The 25,064-nt window shown below is 36.8% G+C and overlaps 1 protein-coding gene across 1 annotated transcript in view; it reads left to right on the top strand.

The window, feature by feature from the left end:
* Nucleotides 1–24,372, top strand: part of LOC130214276 (lipoxygenase homology domain-containing protein 1-like) — a 103,358-nt gene extending 78,986 nt beyond the window's left edge. The window contains exons 33-45 of the mRNA XM_056445874.1: nt 1,717–1,868; nt 4,046–4,255; nt 6,340–6,463; nt 7,330–7,535; nt 9,416–9,601; nt 11,010–11,137; nt 13,028–13,145; nt 13,224–13,401; nt 14,106–14,291; nt 18,579–18,749; nt 21,086–21,224; nt 21,311–21,466; nt 23,890–24,372. Coding sequence (XP_056301849.1) covers nt 1,717–1,868; nt 4,046–4,255; nt 6,340–6,463; nt 7,330–7,535; nt 9,416–9,601; nt 11,010–11,137; nt 13,028–13,145; nt 13,224–13,401; nt 14,106–14,291; nt 18,579–18,749; nt 21,086–21,224; nt 21,311–21,466; nt 23,890–24,370 — 2,435 coding nt within the window. The 3' untranslated portion in view covers nt 24,371–24,372. The remainder of the gene's footprint in view (nt 1–1,716; nt 1,869–4,045; nt 4,256–6,339; nt 6,464–7,329; nt 7,536–9,415; nt 9,602–11,009; nt 11,138–13,027; nt 13,146–13,223; nt 13,402–14,105; nt 14,292–18,578; nt 18,750–21,085; nt 21,225–21,310; nt 21,467–23,889) is intronic.
* Nucleotides 24,373–25,064: the final 692 nt, after the last annotated feature.

Below are 25,064 nucleotides of genomic sequence, written 5' to 3'. Positions count from 1 at the left end.
TGTTCTCTGAGGTCCTCTAATAACCTTATCAAGATTTTATAGAAAAAACATCATCATTCAAAAGTAATTTGACTATTTTCTTTGCTGCGCTCATCGGAATATTCTGTTTGAATGGGCGTGGCCGATTGTAGACTCTGAAGTAAACACCCCCCGCTCTGATTGGCTAACATATTTACATATTAACAGAGCAGGACAGGCAGTGAAATCAAAGTTTAACCTTTGTGGAGGCGGAGCTGATCCACCCTATTACATCATAGAGTAGAACGTTCCATTTCCCGCTGTTTTGTGAGACTACCTTTAATATAAGCTGTTTTTACAGTAACAATGAAGTTTTGAGCTTCGAAACTTACAGAGTGTTTATATAGTACTATGACCGCTCATATATCAAAAGATAAAGGAAATTTAGATTTCTCAGTTCATGACCCCTTTGAGTGAAGTACATTTTTAAACCATTAGATTAGAGTTGCATATAGGTTTAGAACAGGCTGGAGCAGAATATTTACACATCTCAAAGCAACACATTCTTGAATAAATCTGTTTTTGCTTCTATCAAAGATTCAATGATCCGTATATACACATTGTTTCCTTAAGGATTTTTTTCAGCTGTGGTGGCAGGCCTTTTACACAGATCTACCAACTACCTATGGCATTATTTTAATGACAAATGTCGAGAGCGCAGTATTACAAGTCAAGATCGCATTCATGTAATACGAGTATGCGAATCTTTTTGCTTGAGCGCCGATTTTCTCTGTTCGCCCTCAAATATACGCTGCTCAAGTGCTGATTTTCTTGTGCGCTCTCAAATAAACCCTGCTAGTGCGATTTAGTGCATTTATGAACGAGTATGTCTCCAAAATTATTAGATTTGCTAGGACTGTTTATGAATGTCTCCAGTAGACCTACAGAATGACATTGATCCTGAAGTAAAGTGAAACAACCATAAACTCCAGCAAGATGAAGTCATTGTATGCAGAACCACAGACCTTTATCCATAAAGGTATTATCCTTTATTTATCTTTATAATAAAGTATAATTATGGAAACTGTGTTCATCATAACTGACAGCTACGTCGTGTTTGCTGGCCTCACACATCGCACAGCCCTGTCAGTCAGTCAGCATGTCACCTTAAAGGGTTAAACAAATAACGCACAGCACTACTACAATTACAGAAAAGTACACGCTGTTATAATTCACTTACATTTTAATATGTTTTGGTGTGATTATAACCTGCTATATATAAAAAAAACAGCAACAACTGAAGGTTTTGAATGAGAAGCTATACTGTAGCGGTGGTGTGTTTTGATGATTCCCTCCACCCTAGAAGAATGAATGTAGTGGAAACCATGTATAAAGATGGTCACTTGCTTTGTTTAATTTTGAATGAATCGTTTAAATGATTCAGTAAATCGCTCATCAAGACATGGACATTTTGCCACATACTGGTGGTTTTAGTGTCATATTTAATCATCTTTGATAGTCCTAATTTAGCTAAAGAAAACAAAAACAAGTCAGCATAATTGTTACTGAGACAAATCATCAAACGTATAAGGATATATGTTTTGTCAATACACTAAATCTTTCAGTTCATGTATTCCAAGCTATGATGTTGGTGTTGCTAGTGCCTTGCTCCGCTACTGTATTTGAACAACAGGAAGACTAATAAATGTGTGTGCGTGCGTGCGTGCGTGTGCATGTGTGTGTGTGTGTGTGTTGCAGTTCACACATATACAGTGACAGTAAGCACGGGGGATGTGTATGGCGCCGGCACTGATGCCAACGTGTTCATCACTCTTTATGGAGACATGGGCGACACTGGAGAACGCAAACTCAGCAAGTCTGAGAACAGCAACAAGTTTGAGAGAGGATCGGTGAGACATTCACGCAGACATCTTACTAATGCTTTCTAAATATAGATTATTTTAGGATACAGGTGGTCCTTTAAAAAGCTGTTTCTGAACCCTTTTGTCCTTGATGTTATCCCAGTTCTCTAAACATTCTGTAACTTTTTATTTAAAGTTGTGTTAATGTAAGCAAGTAACGTTATTAGAATGTTTTTTCCCAACATTTGCATAACTTTGATAGAAAAAACATTGTTAGAACATTGTTTTTCATGAAAGTTCTCATAATGTTGAATGAAAAACATTCTTAAAACATTAATATAATGTGATTTAAATGAAAACATTTTGAATAATATTTTTCATTCATTCATTTTTATTTTAGCTTAGTGCCTTTATTCATCAGGGGTCGCCACAGCGAAATGAACCACCAACTATTCTGACATATGTTTTACACAGCGGATGCCTAAAAATAACAAAAAATAATGTAAATACATCTTCTAAAAAAACTGGATGTTTTAAAGGTTCTAAGGTACGGTGGCTGGGAGAGCTTAACGTGACAAGATCTTCATTAGTTTGACTGCACATGTGCTGAAAATCGTCACAACACAAACACATTTTTAAAAAACACGCTGCATTTTCTCACAACACAAAAACATCGGAACACAGCGAAAATGCATTAAGTGGATAAAAAAACGTTTTAGGGTGTCCTTGAAACATTTCCGTTGTGTTGTAAGAAACTGTGACAATAACAGTGATTTGATTTGATTTGATTTGAAATGCAGCACGTTTTTGTAAGTTATTTGAGTTGTGAGAAACTTCAGCGCGTTTTATTAACTGTTTGCATTGTAAGAAAAATGTGTTTGCGTTTGTGTACTGTCAAACTGATGAAGATCATTTCTCAGTTTGCTGGCGTTTTTTGTAATTGCACGTGTTCTCTTAAATTGCAGCACGTTAAGCTCTCTCGGCCACCGTACTAAGGACATTAGAAAATAACTTCAAGGGAACGTTAAGAGAACGTTTTAGAACTTAAAGTTGTCACAAACATTTTCACCACAAAAAGCAAAACTGATTCATTCAAATGATTTAAAAACAAATGACTTAAAAGAAAATTTGGTTTTGAAAGCCTTTTATGCTAATCAGAAAATAATTTTTTTACTATTTAAGATAACCGAAAATATATTTAAAAATATAACTAAATTTTAGTAACATTACACTAATCTTCAGTGCCACATGATCCCAGCAAGCACATGACGTCAGATTGATTGTTTGGAAATGAAAATCGGGTTGCCATCAGAACCCAACATCACACAGACATCAGTGTCCAACATCAGACAGACTTTGCATTTTGGTTACTTTTCAACGCAACCTAAAAACAACAAAATATCAACGTCTAATGATGTTACAGCTTGATGTTGTGTGGAGATTACAACTATTTTGGTTGCCGTACCTGACAAATAAGTGAAGTTTCACAAACTGATTTTGAGAGGAGCATGTGATATGATTGATCGCGGCTGGTCTCTCATCTTTAATCATTAATAAGCCAATCTGATCATTCCAAACTCACTATAAATAGCCCAACTAGCATTACTCCCTCATCTTCGGGTTTTAAAGAATCCCCCCATCTCCCAATTCCTCCTTTACTAGGTCAAGCTCTTGAGAACTACCTGATCTCGTACCCCTTTACATGCTCATTGACCAGGCGGGATCACTGGTCTCAATTATCTCCGAGCTCAGGGTTCTCTCCCGGGACAGCATACCAAACTTGCTGTTATTATCATCAAGCAATATCTAAGTGTGTACTCTTAAATTGTCAGTATTTAGGGTCAATATGACGTTGGTTTAAGATGTTGGCTCGACGTTGGAGTTTCGACACTTTCCAGCACAAACTAAAATCAACAAAATATGAACATCATTTCACATCGTTATTGGACATCAAAATAACACTGTCTTTAGATGCTGGCGATCTAAATTTAACCTAATGTTAACATCTTATGCTGTTGTGTGTCTGCTGGGATCCTTCAGAAAAAACTCTAACCTGCTAATTAGTTTCTTAGGAAATATTTCCTAATCATAAACTCATAGCATTACAAATCTCTTCAGTCTCACTTGTTGTTCAATTTAATGAATAAATGCATTACTGACAACAAACCTTCGAGCACATCCCTCTGATTGGCTGCTGCTGACGGCGACTGCTTCTGATTGGTCAGGTGGACACGTTCACTCTGGAGGCTGTGGACCTGGGCCAGGTGTTTAAGATCCGCATTCGCCATGACAACAGCATGCTGAGCGCCGACTGGTACCTGGAGCAGGTGGAAGTGTTGGACCAGGACACGGAGGAAGTCTTTCTGTTTTTATGTGAGCGCTGGCTGTCCAGAAAGAGGGAGGACAAGCGGATCGACAGGGTGTTCTACGTTAAGGTCTGCCTGCATGTGTGCATGTGCTGCACCCGTGCATGCATTCGTTAACAATGCTTTCCTTACAGATTGGTGCATGTGAGCAATTACATGCAAATGTCAAGCTTGCCATGCAAAAAATATATGTTTCACTAAAATAGCAAAACCCTTTCTAAGCCTTTTTGTGTAGGCTTGCATTTTACAGTAGGGACTGCACAGAAAAAAACTGCGATATTTACTGCGATGTCAACGTTGTGATATTTAGTTTTTTGCAATATATATTGCGATTATGAATATAATTTCAGAAAGATGACTTGATTATTTGGAAAATAGGATGATTTTGTAGGGCAGTGCATCTGCATAAAATGTAGAAATTTATATAAAAATTAGTAAAATAGCAAAGCACAGATGAAAAACATTAGAACAAAGATAAAAAGCAAATTAAAGTTGCAAAGCGACCAAAGGGACCTCGCACTCGGGCTCACTGCCACCCGATGGCCTTAGGATGACAGTGGGACAGTGGACAATTTAATCTGATATATAGCTGACGTTACCACCATATATATATATATATAAACCGAGAAAATCACTGATTTATGTCAAACTTCCTTCTGCCAGCAGGTGGCACTATAACTAACTAGATATTGACATGTAAACGTGTTCAGGTCAGGACTTTTATCAAACGTATGGATTTTGAGGCAGATCAGACAATGCATGCTTGAGTTATAGCCTGTTGTAATTCCTGTTTCTTGGCGAAACATCTAAGTTTGCAGACTGCAACGGACACACCCTTCGACGAAAACTCAAGATTTTTGCAATTTAACATGGCCAAAACCTTTAGATGACAAAACCCAAATTTGGTGTTGATCGGATAAAATCCCTTGGAGGAGTTCGTTAAAGTATAACTCCTGGAAATGGCAAAAACTGCACTTTTAAAAATATCTGTTAAAAATATCTGACTTCCTATTGGGTTTCGGATTTTGCTCCAAAAGACTTTTTTGTAGGTGCTGGCATGTTTGATGTGTGTGCCAATTTTCGTACATGTGCGTGAAATGCAGCTGGGGGGCCAGTCCGTCAAACGTGCATAGGTGGAACTGTCAAGTCTTTCTGCCACACCCACTTCCAAAAACCATACCAATTTTCGCCACTTCAGGTGTGTGTGAAAGTTTTGTGACTTTTCAAGCATGTTTAGACCCTCAAAAAGGTGATTCACTGTATAGAAGAAGAAATGGAGCTATTCCAATAAGGCCTACACCTTTTTGGTGAAATCTAACAGCATTGAGGTCCAAAAATGCAATAATCAAATGTAAATATTTGGTAAAGTGGCAAACTTTATTTTTTTATATATCATTTGTGCCCAAATGGTTTTAATCAGCTTGAAAGCTTAGCCACAGGCCTTAAAAACACAGAATGAAAATCTTTCACACTATTAGAAGCTAATAGATTAGATTAGGTTATTTTAATCCCAGCATGACCATATGTGACATATCCATATCGCATATCCAGCGATGTGACTGCAGATTTGTACATTGCGATATCGATGCTGAAACGAAATATTGTGCAGCGTTATTTTACAGTACTGTAAAAAACTCAATGTCTCTGTTAATGTTTCACACAATTATATTTGATTTAAGTCACACAAGTGCCAATTTCACATCTGTCACATCCATAACGGAGAGGTGTAACATTCATAACCAAACTTTTTCTTCATAAATGCTAATCGTACAATAAAATAAAATCAATTTTTATTCTATAGCGAGCCAACTCTTATCATTTTGATTAGCATTATTTATTATGAGTTGCGCAGTTTAATTCACAGAATTTCTATCAAGCATTTTGTATACTGTAAACTCGCTAACTGTTTAATCGCATCCATAATAACGCATGTTTGTTTTCCTCATTTAAAACATAAAACACGCTTATAGATTTATATTTTTCTGATCTCATAACTCTGTGGTTAGTAGTTTTGGAAAATATAAACAGCTGTTTCAATAGTATATTAACATATATTTCTCTGTGAATTTATGTTTTGAGTTTTTACTGCAAATGTCACATGCATAATGCTGGAATCGCTCATCTATATGTAATGTGTGTATGCATGCATGCAGGGCTTTGAGGAAGAGCGAGAGACCGCTTTCTGTCCAATTAAAAAAGTCACCAGTCTGGACAGCAACATGAACAAGAAAAAGAAACGACTTTCAGAGGATGATGAAGATGAGGAGGAACCATCACGTATGTAAAAACACATACTTAGATATTATACGGTGAGACCACCTGTACAATTATGTCCTAGATCAGGCATGGGCAAACTCGATCCTGGAGGGCCGGTGTCCCTGCAGAGTTTTGCTCCAACACTAATCAAACACACCTGAACACCCTAATTAGTGTCTTCAAGATCACTAGAAAGCTACAAGCAGGTGTGTTTGATTAGGGTTGGTGCAAAACTATGCAGGACACCGGCCCTCCAGGATCGAGTTTGCCCATCCCTGTCCTAGATATATATTATATTACAGTATATACAAATTTATGGAAGTTTTTTGTTATATTAGTTTCAGTTTTAGGACTGACTAGGTAATTATAATATTAGCACTATATAAAACTTAACTATTTTTAATGATAGTTTGCTTAAAAAATTTTTTTGCCTAATTGAGAAAATTAAAAAATATATAATATTGCATTTTATATATTTTTTTATTTATTCCTCATGCTAAATGATATTAAATGCAGACCAATTTGTACCCAGAGATAAGATAACCCTAACAAAATATTTGAAATTTATCTTCAAAATCTTTTAAGGTAGTCAAATAGATGCAAATGGCATTAAATAAATACTTTAAATTATTTGTTTTTATTTACATTAATTTTTTCATTTACAAATGCAATTTTCTGTTTGGGAGGATTTTAGTTTCTAATATCTATTTGTAATATTTAAATTTATTAATTTGTTATTTATTTAGTTTCTCATATTTATATAGCTAAATGTAAAAATAAAAGTCTTTAATAAGTCTAAAAAAATAATAAAATGACAAAAGTCTTAAATGTTCACATTTAAAAAGCTACAGGTAGGTAAACGTGTGTGTGTATGGGTGTGTGTGTAGTGATCCCCTACCACTTCTCGGTGACGACGGGTTCGGATCGGGATGCTAGTACGAGTAGCAGAGTGTACGTCATCATTATAGGAAAGATGCACAAGAGGTCGGAGCGTCTCTGGCTGGATTTAGATGGGAAAAGCGCATTCCTGCCTGGAGCACTGGATTACTTCACTTGTTACGGGACTGATGTTGGAGAGATCAAGAAAGTGGAAGTGAGTTTAATCTTTGATAAATGTGACAATAGTAGTATGATTACCTCTCCTCTGAAGTTTTAATTTATTCCCAAATATTTCTCAAGTACTGTTTAACAGAGCAAGAAGAAATAATAATTATTTATATTTTATGTTATTATTATATTTTTATTCTGGAGAAAGTCCTATTTATTTTTGTTTGGCCGGAATAAAAAATAACTACAATTATGTAAAACTGCTAAGGTCAATAGTATTAGATTGTTTTTTTACAATTATATTTTAAGATTTATAAAAATGCAAAAGGTGCATTTTTGGATTCTTAAGGCTTCCATAATTGAGACAAAAATAAAAATGTAAACATATTTAATAGATTTCTAGCCCATTAATAATATTTAAAAGATTATTAATAATAATAATATAATAATTATATATATATATATATATATATATATATATATATATATATATATATATATTTATATTTATATATATATATATATATATATATATATATATATATATATATATATTTATATATATTTGATCAAATCACTTTTATTGTCACATCATCAGCAGCCTGTGTGCTGTGATGAGTGAAAAGCTTAGGTGCTGGCTCCAGACAAATACAACGACAGTGCAAAATCCAGACAGTGCAGTAATATATATATATATATATATATATAAATACAGTATATCCTCATTTAAAGCAATTCTACATTTAAAGTAAGTCAACAATGGATTTGTTTTACATTACTTGTAAATACAATCCTTATTTTTTCTATACAATTTATGAAATATTGATAAATGCTAATAAATGTGAATAAAAACATTGAATATGTTGAGTTCTGAGTTTGGTAGTCTTGCCTCTGACATCTGAGTTCTGCTTCTCTTCAGGAGAGTGGATATTTTTCAAATTACAACCAGCAGAGCCTTACTGCCGTTTGATTGGATGACAGTTTTCCAATATCATGGACAGCAGGCTTTAAATATGGTGAAATGCCCCAACAGCCAAAAGAAAAATTAATAAAATTTTTTTTAAAAACATGATGTGTTATGAATGCGCAGACAATGGAGGTGGAGCTCCAAACGCAGCTTTAAGCTGCGGTCACACTGGGCTTTTCCTCCCATAGACTTCCATTCATATGCACGCGAATGCGTCAGACCGGAAACGCGGGGTCATGCGCCAAGTTTCGCAGGTTACTGCAGTGCAAAGTTCAAGCTCGGTGAACTCTGACCTGCAAAATCGCATCACTTGACTGCATGAGACCCATCGAGGATCAAAACAGCCCCTCTCTGGACAGAAATTTAAAACATGGACCAATCACTCGCTTTTTTTAATGTCAAATCATCTTGTTTAATCCCGCCCCCTTTCGCAGCGCCGCACGACAGAATTTCGCACACAAAGCCCAGTGTGACCGCAGCTTTATTGTGAAGCAGGATGGTGTGTGTGTGAATGTGTGTGTCAGTGTCCAGATTGACATCAGCTGTAGTAGGTAATTAGAATCTGAATTGGCTCAAACATGGTGGGATGTGTAGTCTTTGTGAATGGCTGGTGGAGTGTACATATAGCAGTAGTGCCCGCTATTGAGTCTGGTCAGCTAATGACCGTAACATGATATCCACTGCAACTGCAAAGGGTCCAACAGGGTTAAATTGCACTTTAATCTGAATACTAGTAACTAGTATTTACTATACTAGTAAAAATAGCTAGTGAAATATTATCTTCTCGTGCCAATAGCAAAATTATTAAAACTATGATGTTTAAAAATGTGTTGAAAAACTTCTCTCTGTTAAAGAGCACTTGTGAAATATTTGAAAAATAATATCACAAGAGGGTTAATGATTTTGTCTTGAACTGTAGATACTGTAGATGTGAGATTTGCTGGTTTTGTGTTGTTTAGTTGGGTCATGATGGAGCAACTCCGGAGAGCTGCTGGTTGGTGGATGAGTTGACCGTGGAGGTGCCGACTAAAGCGGTGCGCTATGTGTTTCGCTGTAAATGTTGGTTGGCCAAAGACAGAGGAGACGGACTGACCGCACGCATCCTAAATGTGCAAGATGCAGAAATGGTCAACATCTCACAGAAGGTACGCCATTATAAGTTCTTTTTGATAACACTTTTCAATACGGTTGTATTAGTTAATGTTAGTTAATGTCCTGTGAATTTTTTTGTCTTTTTCAAATATATCTTCATAAAATATTATGTTTGTAATGAGTAGGGGACAACAGAGGTGAGGATCCACGTGCAGCTTTATTAAACAGAATAGTCAATCAGGCAATAGTCAAAACAGGAAGAGACGGGAGCATGCAGGTAATCTAAAGTGTAGTCAGAAAAAGCAGACAAATGGTCAGGACATGCAGCAAAACAACATAAAACAAACAAAGCAAAGGTCAAAACCACACAGAACAAGGAAACCGCTTCGGTAATGCTCACTTACAGATCACAAGACTCAGCAAAGTGTATGAGGTGTATCAAAGGCCAACTAATCAGTCTACATGAGCTTCAGCTGTATGTGTGTGTGTGTGTGTGTGTGTGTGTGTGCAATCATTGGTTATTCAGAACTGGTGTGTGTGTGTGGTGGATGATGGGAGTTGTAGTCCATTTCAGTTGCAGAATTGTAGTTCTCCAGCAATCTGCAACTGCTAGTGTGCTAGTGAAATATTATTTTCTGTCATCATGGCAAGAATAAAAGACACGAGTTATTAGAAATGAGTTATTAAACAATTATGTTTATAAATTAGTCAGAAAAAAAATCTTTCTGGAAATTGGGTAAAATATATATACAGGAGGGTAAAAATTCTGACTTCAACTATATTTTCTAACATAATCAAACAGCAGTATATTTATTGCATTATTTATTTGTTTGTTCATGTTAGCTCACAGTGCATTAACTAATGTTAGCAAGCAAGAATTCAGGTTTTTAATAATGCACTCGTAAATGTTTGAACTATGATTAATAAATGCTGTAAAGTTGTTCATTTTTAGTTCATGTTAATAAATACATTAGTTAACATTAACTATTAAATCCCTTAATGTAAAGTGTGACGTTATTTTTAATAGGCATTAATATGATTTCAATAGTGTAAGCTACTATTCCGAAGATTCTCAATGAGGCTGCATTTATTTGATCATAAACAAAGCCAAAAAAGCAGTAGTACTGTGAAATATTTTAAATACCTTTGAATATGTTTTAAAATTTCATTTATTTCTATGATGCCGCCTCATCACATCACTTGATCCAGTCCATCAGAAATCATTGTAATATGCAGATTTTTGTAGCTTAAGAAATGTCAATGATATCAATGTTTGCAACAAATGTAGCACTTCAGATTTTTTCAGAATTCATTCATCATCATTATCAATGTATTTACTGTCACTTTTGCTCAGTTTAATATGTTTATGGTGAATAATAGTTTCAAATTTGCTGAGAACTCAAATTTTTGAAGAATTATAATAAAGGTGTACTTAATAAAAGATGTATTTGTTTTTTTTAGGTGATCTATGAGGTAACGGTGTTTACAGGAGATGTTCAGCACGCAGGCACAGACACACAGATCTACATGACTGTGTTTGGAGTCTACGGCACGTCAGAGGAAATGTTACTGCCAAAATTAGAGGACAGGTACATAGGCCAGTGAAAAAAACACAAAGAAAATGTACTGTCATGTGTCAAATGTACTGTCAGATGTACTGAGCACAGTGGCTCATTGATTAGCACTGTTGCCTCACAGCAAGAAGGTCACTGGTTCGAGTCCCAGCCGGGCTAGTTGGCATTTCTGTGTGGAGTTTGCATGTTCTCCCCATGTTGGCGGAGGTTTCCTCCTTGTGCTTTGGTTCCCCCACAGTCTAATGCTGGATAGTAAAATTGAGTAAACAAAATTGACCGTAGCGTATGAGTGTACAGTTAATACTACAGTATACTGTAGCATTCATTAATGAAGTGTTGGAATTTACATTTACATTTAGTCATTTAGCAGACGCTTTTATCCAAAGCGACTTACAAATGAGGACAAGGAAGCAATTTACACAACTATAAGAGCAGCAGTGAACAAGCGCTATAGACAAGTTTCAGGTGTGTAAAGTTTAAGAAGCAAAGCATTAGTAATGTTTTTTTTTTGAGAGTGTACAGTTAGTGGTATAGCCAGAGAGGCAGTTACAGATTAGGAAGGAAAGTGGAGACTAAATAGTTGAGTTTTTAGTCGTTTCTTGAAGACAGCAAGTGACTCTGCCGTTCGGATGCAGTTAGGGAGTTCATTCCACCAACTGGGCAGATTAAATGCGAGAGTTCGGGAAAGTGATTTCTTCCCTCTTAGGGATGGAACCACGAGGTGACGTTCATTCACAGAACGCAAGTTTCTGGAGGGCACATAAATCTGCAGAAGTGAGAGCAGATAAGAAGGAGCAAAGCCAGAGGTCGCTTTGTAAGCAAACATTAGAGCTTTGAATTTGATGCGGGCAGCAACTGGCAGCCAGTGCAAATGGGTGAGTAGCGGAGAGACATGTGCTCTTTTGGGTTCATCAAAGACCACTCGTGCAGCTGCGTTCTGAAGCAGCTGAAGAGATTTGATAGGATTAGCTGGAAGCCCGGCTAGTAGAGAGTTGCAACAGTCCAGTTTGGAGAGAACAAGAGCTTGAACAATGAGTTGAGCTGCATGTTCAGATAGGAAGGGTCGGACCTTTCTGATGTTATAGAGTGCGAATCTGCAAGATCGAGCAGTTCTAGAAATGTGGTCAGAGAAGTTTAGTTGGTCATCAATCGTTACTCCAAGGCTTTTTACCATTTTGGATGCAGTAATGCTTGCCCCATCCATCTGGAATTCTAGTATATGCTAGTATACAACTAAACCACAACTATAGTATGGTTCAAAATATGTTGCATTTACTATAAATTCACTATAAATTACTGTAATATTTTGTCATTTGGATCAGAACTGAGATCAACTTTTCTCTTTAGAATTGAGAATTCTGACTTTTCCCCCCAGATTTTTAATTCATTTATTTTGTATTTTTTTATTCAGTGGTGGAGGCTTCTTTAGATTTTATAGTGCTGGGCAAAGATAATCACGAATAATTGCATTCAAAATAAAAATATGTTTGGCATCATTTATATTTGTGTACTATATTGCTTATGTAAATTTAAATACACACACACACATGCCTATATTTGAGAAAATGTTTATTTATAATAAGATAGAGACTATATACTGTATGTTTATGATACAAATTATATATCAATTTAAATATATATGCAAAAACAAAGTTTTGCATAGTTTTGTTTTTATATATCTGTGTGTATTGCATATAGATAATAAATATACATAATACACACATGAATATTTTGTGTCAGAACAAACTTTTTTGGGATTTGATTTATTACGATTAAGTTTTTAATAATAAAAAATTAGTAAAATTAGTATGTAACTACAGCTTAAAATCACCAGTGGAATGACAGATTTAAATAATTCAAATAATTTTCTATGCATAATCTACAGCATTTAATGTGTGTTTACAGGTTTGAACGAGGGCAGGTGGACACATTTAATCTGGAGATTGAGGATATCGCTCCTTTGAGAAAGATGAGAGTGCGTATCGATGCTTCTGGAAGCAGACCCGACTGGTTCCTGGATAAGGTTTGAAGGAGAAATCTAGGCTAGACTATAACACAACAAGCATTTGATTGCATTAATGTGTGTCTCTATGCGCTGCAGATTGAGCTTCATGACCTGCAGACGGATGAAGTGGCCACGTTCACGTATGAAGAATGGCTTTCTCGCTCATACGGGCCCAAGCGAACGCTCATATGCGAGATGCCGGCTGTGATAAACGACGAGGAAATGGTGGAGCTCACAATATACACTGTTTCTGTGAAGACCAGCGATGCAACCGGTGAATGTCTACAACTGCTTAACACTCTTTATGTGTAATAGACAGATTTTAACATGTGATTGGAAATTCAACTTTGCCGTCACACATGAAACAAATTCTATATTATTTTTGGAGTAAATACTGTAGTGTTTTTGTTGCTAAGGTAATACAGCAATAGTTATAACCAAACTAACCAATAAAGTATGGTGTATATAAAAAAAAATTACATATACTGTAAAATTAATGTAGAAAAAACTAAAGTATGCTACAGTTTATCACTTCAGAATAATTAATACTACTTATGCTGTAACATTCATTAACAAAATATAATACTATCTATCTATCTATCTATCTATCTATCTATCTATCTATCTATCTATCTATCTATCTATCTATCTATCTATCTATCTATCTATCTATCTATCTATCTATCTATCTATCTATCTATCTATCTATCTATCTATCTATTTATCTATCTATCTGAGCAATATCACACGAGTAGCAGTGCGATGTGGCTGTAAATCAGCACTAGTGAGAGGCGTGCGTTGGCTAGAGGCTGCAGGCAGAGTGCCTTAGTGTCCCACCAGTGATGATATGCAGCCATATTGCACTGCTACTCAGGGGCGTTGCTAGACATAAAGCTCTACTGGAGCACGCACCCCATTTCCAATATATCTATATATATTGCATCCATTATTTACATTATTTAATTGATTGTTTTTTAGCGGCTGGAACCGATGCTAATGTGTGGATGATTATTTTTGGTGAGAACGGTGACACTGGAACTCTAACTCTGAAAGAAAGCAACAACACCAACAAGTTTGAGCGCAAACAGACAGATGTTTTCCGCTTTCCTGACATCCTCAGCCTGGGCGAGCTCTCGAAAGTGCGCATTTGGCACGACAACTCAGGTGAGCCAATCAGATCGCTTAGAATCGCCCTTCTAAGCCCATCCACCAAATTTTACGAGCATTTTGAAACATCGCATTAAAAATGTGCTTAAAGGAAACGTCAAGATGCACGTACATTTAGAAAATGCACATGAAAAACACATTCACTTTACTGAGTACGCCTCCAGAATGAATGAATTATTAGCCCCCTGCATATTTTTTTCCAAATAACAGGGAGATTTTTTCAACACATTTCTAATCATAATAGCTTTAATAACTGTTACGATTTTAAAGATGGTGAGTCAAGGGGAAGGAGAGTAACTTTAATGTTGGGTGAAACACATAAGCAAACACACAATATCAACAAGTGAGGGACAAAATACCAAGACAAACTAAATGCAATATAGTGAGCTTATTTACAAAAATAGCGATTATATTAAATGCAAAAACATGTATATAGAAAGAACAATAAATATTTACAAGAATATATTGAAAATTACAGACAACAAATGGGACACAAGATGCTTGAACAAATAGATGGGAGAGTTGGAGAGATGAGACGCGGGCGGCGTCCAAACAATAGAAATAAATAAAACAAAACAATCTACTGGCCCATCTTCTACCCTAAATATCCAAAAGAAAAACATAGCAGTTAGTGAAAAGAAATCTTTGTGTCTATTACACACTACCTAACCTACTCTATATGTATGAGAAAAATAAAAGTACAGTGGGTGGAGCACGCTCCTTACCTAGTGTGTATAATAAAAGTGATATTCAATGCTACGTATGCACAATATATGTCGCGCGACATTCTTACCTGTCCCACTCTCCAACCTGAGATGCGCGTAACACTGATGGTAGACAAAATGGAAAACAGACAAATAACAATGGACACATAACAAATTGTAACACACTGAAAACGGATTGTAATGTCACTGACACACAACACAATACAGAAATTCAGGGCCTCGCGAGTAGCGTCCTGTCACCACTTTTATGCCACGGTGGCAGCGGCTGGATTGGAGACCATGGGGTGACGTCAGGGGGGACACGGCAAACAGCTGGGCAGCTGTAGCCAATCGGAGCCACTGTATGGATGGAAATGGGAGAGAGAGAGAAAGAAAGAGAGAGCTAGCGCAAAGAGAGAGAGAGAGAGCGTGCGAGAGAGAGAGAGAGAGAGAGAGAGAGAGAGAGGAGAGAGAGAGAGAGAGAGAGAGAGAAAAAAAGAGGGAGAGACTAGCAAAAAAAATAAATTATAATCACACAACACAGAAATGTACAGGAATGTAACATCCTCACCCTAAAGAACAAACATTTTATGATTGTTACTCAGGACAACAAATAAATAAATAAACAAATAAATAAACAAATAAATAAACAAATAAATAAACAAATAAATAAACAAATAAATAAACAAATAAACAAATAAACAAACAAACAAACAAATAAATAAATAAATAAACACAAGCATTTAAAAAAAAATGCAAACAACTTAATCTCGAGAAAGAGCATCTGCCACCACGTTTTCTGCTCCCTTCTTATGGAAGATTTTTGTAGTAGTTGTAGTCGTAGTCCTGCAAAATCAGCGACCACCGCATAAGGCGTTGATTTTGTGATTATACACCCTAGACAAAAATACAAGCGGATTATGATCTGTAAAGACAGCAACCGGAATGCAGGTAGATCCAATGTAAACCTCAAAATACTGCACAGCGAGAAGAAGGGCTAAAACTTCTTTCTTAATAGTTGAGTAATTCAACTGATGATTATTGAATTTATAATTAGCATACCTGTCAACCCTGGTTGTTGCTAGATCGCATATGGCTGCTGCCGGAAGGTAACGAGAATTATTTATATTATTTATTAAATTTCCCATTTTTTGTATTTTATTAACGCCTACCCCCAACCCCAACCCTAAACCCAATCATCATAGTACTGTAAAAATGTTAACTATTGTTATACAGTGTCATAAAAAAATGCTGCTATATTAATGTGCCGATCGCACTTCCGGACTGCAGCGTATCCGATCTCGATTTTACTGCCAACCCTACCGTTTTACCCGGGATTCTCCCGTATTCCACAATTCTATCCTGCTATCATCCCGTAAAGGTATTTTCCCATATTTCTCCCATATTTTTAATCTTTCTATAAAGGTTGGCAATAAACATTAAAAAGCAGATCCTCCCTATACGTAACCCATACCGCTGAACCACCAGGGGATGCCCCTTGCTCTTAAATGTGAATCTGTTTTGTGCTTTCATTTTATTAAGGCATGAAAACACTTTGAAATAAATATAAAAACGACAGGATTCCCTTCCTTTCCATTATAGGTGCTGTTGCTTCACCAATGCTATTCCCAAAACAGTCAGTTCATGTAGCAGTGCGTGACTGTCAGACGCGCGCTCCCTTGTGATAAACAGAAGCTATTTCCCAAATGGATTCTGTACACGCGATTTGAAGCAGAGCGAACGTGGATGCTCTGGGTTTTGGGTGCGTGTTTGAACAGACATAATAATAATAATAACAATAATAATAATTATTATTATTATTATTATTATTATTATTATTATTATTATTATTATTATTATTATTATTATTATATTTAAACATGTCGATCTTGGTGGGTCTTTTTTTTAAATACAACAAATTTAGTCTTAAATGAGCCTAAAAAGTTAGAAAAGCAATCGTATGCTTTCATTATAGATCTGTGCATTTTTAAATTGGCACTGCTGTTATTTAATGTAATCAAATGAAAAATCTAAATGAGAGATTCAGTCACTGCTCTTTAATCAGATTGTTTAAATTATATAGTGAAGAAAAGGTTGTTGGAATATTCAATCAATTCCATGTGTGTTCAGTAATAAAGGTCAGGAAAGGTTTTCTCATCAAAAATTTTAATAATTTATTGGAGACAAATGAATAATTTAATTCACAGAATTCTGTCATCCTCAATGCAATGCAAAAGTTACATTCAGGAGGTGCACAACAACTTTCATTTCCTGACTTCAACTTATATAGGCAGCTGATATTAACAGGTGGAGTTTAATGAAATTCGTCACTCGTCAGTCATTCTCCAGTCCTCCATTGGCTGCAGCCCATACATAAGTCCTCTTTCTCTAAGAATTCTCTGCACAACATTAAAAAGTCTAAGCCTTTCTCAACTGCACATATTCTGTGTTAAAGATACTGCTGACAGGAAGTTTCTAGCTGCCCAGCACTAGTTAATTTTAGACAATCAGGCCTGTTCATCTCTATCAGCTCTATCGACTTCTGCAAAAATGCTTCATTAATATGCAAAACATCAAACTCGAGAAAATCTTCAGTTAATATATGATCTTTAAATGACTGATACAAATAATTGTTTAATGAAAAGAAAAGAGACAAAAATAATAAAAAATATATTCCTTTTTCCCAACAAGGATAATGAGATTTGATTACTTGATTTAATTTCTTTATAATCGTTATTAATTTTAATAGGCTAAACTTTATTTAATTTGCAGCTTTTTCTAATGTATGCCATTCTATCCTTTGTGAATTATAATAATTAATAATAATGTAATAATAAAAGCATATTACTGACTGTTTCAACTGGTTATTTTCAGTGAAACAGCTCCAGTGAATCAGATTTAGTAATTTGGGGAATTTTTAATTGTTTTGTTTTATTTTTATTTTCACATCCCAATGTTGACAGGCATGCTAATAGGATAATTAGGCAAGTCATTGTATAACAATGGTTTATTCTGTAGACATTAAAAAATATTACTTAAACGGGCTAATAATTAATGTTTTTTCATTCATTCATTCATTAATTCATCCATTCATTCATTCATTCATCCATTCATTCATTCATCCATCCATTCATTCATTCATTCATTCATTCATCCATTCATTCATCCATTCATTCATTAATTCATGCATTCATTCATTCATCCATTCATTCATCCATTCATTCATTCATTTTCTTTTCGGCTTAGTCCCTTTATTAATCTGGAGTAGCCATAGCGGAATGAACCACCTAAAATGTTTTTTTTAATTATTTTATAAAAAAACTGCTTTTATTCTAGTTGAAATATAACAAGGAAGACTTTCACCATAAGAAAAAATATTATGGAAAATACTGTGAACAATTCCATGCGCTTGTAAACATCATTTGAGAATTATTTGAAAAGAAACAAAAATTTCACAGGAATAGTTTTGGCGAATAATTTTGACTTCAACTCTTTATCTATGTCGCATCATTGGATGGAAACATAGCTTGTGAAATAAATGATGATTGGATTAACCTTGTTAAAGTGTATGTGTTGATAGGACCGGCTCCTGGTTGGCACCTGGAGTATGTGGACGTTCATGATGACATCTTGGGGAAGAAGTTTCGCTTCCAGTGTGACCGCTGGCTCGCCAAGAACGAGGATGACGGACAGATTATGAGAGAGCTGGCCTGTGCCAACAATGATGGGGTGGATTTTGATGAAAAAACCAGTGAGACTCACATACTCTTGCCTGTCCCTCCATAAGTAGCATTGATTGTTCAATAAAGGGGACCTATTATGCAAAAATCACTTTCATAAGGGGTTTAAACATAGTTATGTGGCAACAGTCTGTGAACATAACCAGCTTCTAATCATAAAAATGTATTAATTTTATTTTTGTATAATCACACTTGATGAAAACAGTCTGCAGAAACACTTTGATTGACATTCTCCCTTTGCAGTGTCTCAGAGGGGAAAGCCCCGCCCACTAGTGACAATTTCTCCCTCATTAGCATAGGATGTTAGTCTTGTTTTTGAATCTTGAATCTGCCATTGTGCTGACACATAGGCATTTGTAGCTCCGCCCTCTTTTGAAAAGAGTACAATCTCATTTGAATTTAAAGTGACAGCCACCAATAGGGTTGGCCCAATTTGGGTTAAACCGTAAGAGGGTCAGTTTCAAAGAGTTATAAAACATTATTTGTGTGGTATTTTGAGCTGTAACTTCACACACACACCCTCTAGGGACATCAGAGACTTATTTGACATCTTGTAAAAAGGGGCAAAATAGGTCCCCTTTAAAAATCAATCAATCTGACTTTTGCATGTAATGTGTACAGCATTTACAGCATATTAAGAGTTCACAGTTAGATATTGCTTGATATGAATAGCAGGTTTGGCATGCTGTCCCAGGAGAGAACCCTGAGCTCGGAGATAATTGAGTCCAGGGCTCCTGCCTGGTCAATAAGCATGTAAGGGGGTACAAGACAGTGCTTCCCACAGGTTTGAAATATACTTGCGGTGGTAGCCATCTTTTACTCACAGCACATAAATTGTCAACTACATGCGACAAACAAAAAAGAATGTGATTTTTAATTATATTTTTATTTATTATGACACTGTTATACACCTTATCTTTTCAGTGGGTTAAAGTTATTTAAAAAGGCTGTTGAAATAAAAGAAATACATTATTTCTGTTACTTTTATGCTATTTAGGAGCCATGTGCACCCACTGACAGGTAAAGGCTGCTCTCTTTGTCTCTCTAAAGTTGCTTTATTGGCATGACATTTACAGTATTGCCAAAGCATTTTATATGTAGGCGCAGTAGGTAGTGCTGTCGCCTCACAGCAAGAAGGTCGCTGGTTAGAGCCTGTGGCGACGCAGTGGCGCAGAAGGGTAGTGATGTCGCCTCACTGCAAGAATGTCGCTGGTTCGAGCCTCGGCTGTGTCAGTGTTTCTGTGTGGAGTTTGCATGTTCTCCCTACGTTCGCGTGGGTTTCCTCCGGGTGCTCTGGTTTCCCCCACAGTCCAAAGACATGTGATACAGGTGAATTGGGTACGGTAAATTGCCCGTAGTGTATGAGTGTGAATGAGTGTGTGTGGATATTTCCCAGATATGGGTTGCGGCTGGAAGGGCATCCGCTGCGTAAAACGTGTGCTGGATGAGTTGGCGGTTCATTCCACTGTGGCGACCCCGGATTAATAAAGGGACTAAGCTGAAAAGAAAATGAATGAATGATTGAATACAGCAAATGAGAAATAGCAGAAAAATGGAATAAAACTAGACATTATTGCTCAAAATTATAATAATTACTAGAATAAAAAGTGTAAATTATTTAAATGAGGCAAATTAGTTGATTAGCCATTTCTAATGGTGTACAAATATTTTGCAGCCAGTATATTTTTAGTATATAGTAAAATTTTATCAGAGTCGTTTATTAAATGATTAATCTTTCAATGTTTCTCTTGCGGCAGTGCGTTTTAGAATGCGAAAGTAAAACTTGAGTCCCGGATATTTTAGGAGATTCAGAAACTACGGTCAGACGCATTTTGGCACAAAAGGCACGTCTCTGTGGGTTTACACAGCACATGAGTGTTGACGCTTCTCACGCACACAGAACCAGCTGTAGGAAACGTGCAGAGCGAGAGAAGATTTTCCACTGGTTAATCGATCGGGAATGTTTGGCTTTCTTGGACGGAAACAAAAAAGTATAAAAGGATGAAAATAATAGTATTCATGCGTCACCACCAAATATACTTGGGTGGCTGTTAATATACCTGGGTGGCCCGCCCAAGTAAAGTCTATGTGTGGAAATCACTGCAAGTTCAGGTAGTTCTTGAGAGCTCCTCCTGATAAAGGAGGAAAAGGGGGAGATGGGGTGGATGGAGGGATTCTTCAAAAAAAAACGTAGGAAGAAAGGCGAGACAAGCTATTTATTGTGAGTTTGGAATAATCTGATTGGTTTATTAATGATTGAGACCAGCCATGATCAATCATATCACATGCTTCTCTTGAAATTATTTTGTGACACTTCACTTCAACAACCCTGTGTGTTCTCCTGCAGAATATGAGATCCTGGTCACGACAGCAGACATGGATGATGCAGAAACCAAAGAGAACGCCTGGATTGTTCTAGAAGGCAAGAAGGGACGCTCCAAAGAGTTCGTGTTGGAGAACTCAGCTAAAAAGAAGCGCTTTTTACGGTGAGTGTATTTTTGGTGCTCAGTTGGTATTTGTTTTTCCATTGGTTAAAATGCATTGTGTTGCTTGGTTTTGGGGTTTTTTCCAGAGGCAATACGGACCGTTTTGAGTTCTCCTCAAAGGAGCTGGGAGACATTGCTAGTATCTGTCTGGGACACATCCCTAAAGATGGCAAGAAGGTCAAAGTTGAAGCCTCCTGGTTTGTGGATGAGGTCATTGTCACGGAGAAGGAACTTGGCAATAAGTAAGTGACCACTGGTATAAGTGAGAATGTTTACATGGACACCAATACTCTGATTTTATCACGATTAAGACAAAACTCTGATAAGGAGTCTATCATGTAAACAGCGTTTTTTGATGGTTTTAATCAGACTAAAGTCATAATAGAACTAAACAGAAATTAAATTAAGACAAGTCAATCAAACTATTAAGTTTTGTGGGACTTTTCGCTATAGTTAGCGACTTTATGCACAAGGCAAAACAAATGAAAACAAACAAATGAAACATTCATTTTAAACAAATGAAAGTGGTTTCAAGCAAGAAAACACATTTTTGGTGCGAGCGGGAAATGGACTATGCTGAGAATTCTGGAGAAATGGACATTAAGGGCATACTCACACAATGTACATTTGCCTTGAACTGGGCCGAAGCACGCTTGTCCCCCCTCTTGTCTCTTGTCTTGTCTTTCGCAGAACAGATCAGCTACTTTGACGCAATCATAAAGCCCTCGTGCTGTAGCTGTCGTGCAGTGAGGTGTTTGCATCTTTATTAATTTATGGCAGTTTGCGTTCATTGAACAGTAAGAATGATTAATAAACACATGAAACAGTCCCTTAAAAGTCACCTCTCATCTTCAGTTTTGGGCGGGCTTTGCACTCACACTACAAGCGTACCGCGCCTGAGCCCGAGTGAACCGCATTCTGGCACACCTCTTCCAACTGGGCCAGAGCAAGCCAACTGAACCGCGCCTGAGCCCGATTCAGAGCACTCACACTTCTCAATCGATCCGGGAAACAGGCCTGAGCACCGTTCGGATAGCATAGTGAGAGTGCGCCCTAAGAAGTTCTTTGACTTTGAAGTGACTGACACGGGGGTATGAATGAAAAGTTAGTGAACGAAATGGCAGAGGTGGCCTGTTGCTTGAGAATTTAGTCTGTTTGTAGCTAAATTAAAAACGAAATGGCCAGTATCACATATGGTGCCATGACGAACGCGAACTGTTGTTGTACGAAACTAGCATGGAATGGTGACATAATGACATTAATCGAACTCTGTACTAAAACATGTAAAACGGGAACATTCAAAAAGAAACTCATGTAAGCACCTTAATCATATTATTGTATTCAGATTAAGGCAAATCATTAGATCACTGATGTCTATGGAATTCAGAAACTTTTTGACAAATATTAATTGAACTACAGCCAGTAATATGTTGTTTGTGCTTGTGCTGTAAAAGATATGGATGTAGTATCCGTGATGCACCCATAGGTTTCTGAAGAACCCAAAAGAAGCTACCAGTAGGTGTGGCCAAAAGGTGTCATTTTGTTCACGCTTCATCACACCGACTGGGGGATACCAAACAAGGGCAAAGAGGCGGAGCTACAGACACCTGCTACCATTTTGCTTAGACTGGCTTTACTTTGGGAGAAACGCTTAATACTTCATTACCTGCGACTCGTTTGTGTTCTGACCACATGTGCTTGGTGGTGTACATTACATATACATTGAGCCACTAAGCATTGTTCTTATGATGTTTTTCTACAGGAGAAAAATGCGAATTACATCCAAACACTTCAGATATAGTCTGTGTTAGCAAATGCAAGACTATTTATGAAATCCAGGCATAACACTGTATGACAACGCTTCAGATGACTGATCTAGAACCTACAGCTAATCAATCTGTCAGATTCTGGAGTGCATTATAGGTCTAAAGGAGATGGATTTATAACTATAACTATATAATTTCTCTCACCTGGGAAACGGAGGATAGTTTGTGAGCACAATTAAGTGCACACAGCATGCCATATCATTTGCTTATTGTAAGAAATAATTCTAAAAGGCAACTGACTGTGTAAAGCCACATAAAACAACACAAAAATACGATGAATATGCCGAGTTCAGCAGCTAATCAGCTGGAATCAGCTGTGGTGAAGTGACGGTGACCAACGAGAACTAGCTGTCAATCAAGTGGCCACGCCCTTAATTATGCAGACTTAATAAAACCTAATATAAAGGAAATGGATGAGTTTTAAAAACATTCACCCCCCTCACAGTTGTCATGAAGAGTAATATTAGCTATATGAACCAAAATCGTTCTTTGTACCAGGCTGTAAACACCTTTTTTTTCTGCTGTAAAGTTGGCCATTCTAACAGTGGCTAGAGAAATTTGCTCTATATGGAGCCACGACTAGTGGAATTTTGGTGAATTGGAGTTTCAGGTACTTCCGTGTTTGCTCCGCGAGGGACAGCAGAAGGTTGCTGCTTGCGTAAAACACATGCTGGACTAGCTGGCTGTTCATTCCGATCCCTGATAAATAAGGGACTAAGCTGAAGGAAAATGAATGAATGAACTAATCCCTTTGTATAGTGTGGCTAATAAATTCGTGCTTTTCACCATTCTGAAATTTTCAGCATCCCAAAATCACATCTTTTTCTTGTTTCTTTAAGGTATATCTTCCGCTGTGACGCCCCCATCTCTCTTTCCTCAAAGCGAGACGAGTTCCAGACCTTCGAGTGCACCAAATTCATTGAGAGCTTCATCAGCAAGGCCCAAAGCCTTGTACCGGTAAAATACGAGGCCATCGTGATCACTGGCGATGAGAAGGGCGCGGGCACCGACGCCAATGTTTTTATCACCATATTCGGCAGCAATGGAGACTCGGGTCGCAGGCAGCTCTGCAAGAAATTCCTGAATCTGTTTGAGCGCGGACAAACCAACCGCTTCATCCTGGAGCTGCTGGACATGGGTGACCTGCTGCGGGTGCAAGTGGAGCACGATAACTCTGGACTCAGCCCCGGCTGGCTCCTCAGCAGGATCGAGATCACCAACACAGCCAACGGAGTCACCACCATCTTTATCTGTGGGAAATGGCTGGACAAGAACAAAGCAGACGGCAGGATAAAGCGTGTGATCTATCCCAAGTATTGATGGTTCGGTCAGTATTAGTAATGAATATTCATCGCATGACATGCTCTTGTCAACAAAGAGCGTAATTATTTAATCGTGATGTTCCAGAACTTGAATGAAATGGATCCTTTTCACATTTACAGGCTTTTCTCAGTCGTCGTAGTTGGGTAAACTTTGGGTGCAGTGAATGGGAGAGTACAAGAAATATTTTTTACAACCCTACACTGAAAACCCTAATAAGTTGACTAAACTAAATTAATTAAGTAAACTCGTTGCCTCAATTTAATTGAGTAATGGAGTCGCACAAAACTTGCATATTTAGGTTTATTTAACTTGCCGGTTTTGTAGATTATACTTAAATTGTTGAGTTCACCAAACTTAGGACTTAAATAGATTATACTTAAATTGTTCAGTTCACCAAAATTAGTACTTAAGTAGATTATACTTAAATTGTTCAGTTCACCAAAATTAGTACTTAAGTAGATTATACCTAAATTGTTGAGTTCACCAAAATTAGTACTTAAGTAGATTATACTTAAATTGTTCAGTTCACCAAAATTAGTACTTAAGTAGATTATACCTAAATTGTTGAGTTCACCAAAATTAGTACTTAAGTAGATTATACCTAAATTGTTGAGTTCACCAAACTTAGGACTTAAATAGATTATACTTAAATTGTTCAGTTCACCAAACTTAGTACTAAAACTGGCAAGTT

This window comes from Danio aesculapii, chromosome 21, assembly GCF_903798145.1.
Source record: "Danio aesculapii chromosome 21, fDanAes4.1, whole genome shotgun sequence".
Taxonomy (NCBI): Eukaryota; Metazoa; Chordata; class Actinopteri; order Cypriniformes; family Danionidae; genus Danio; species Danio aesculapii.
This window is presented reverse-complemented; position numbering and strand designations above follow the sequence as displayed.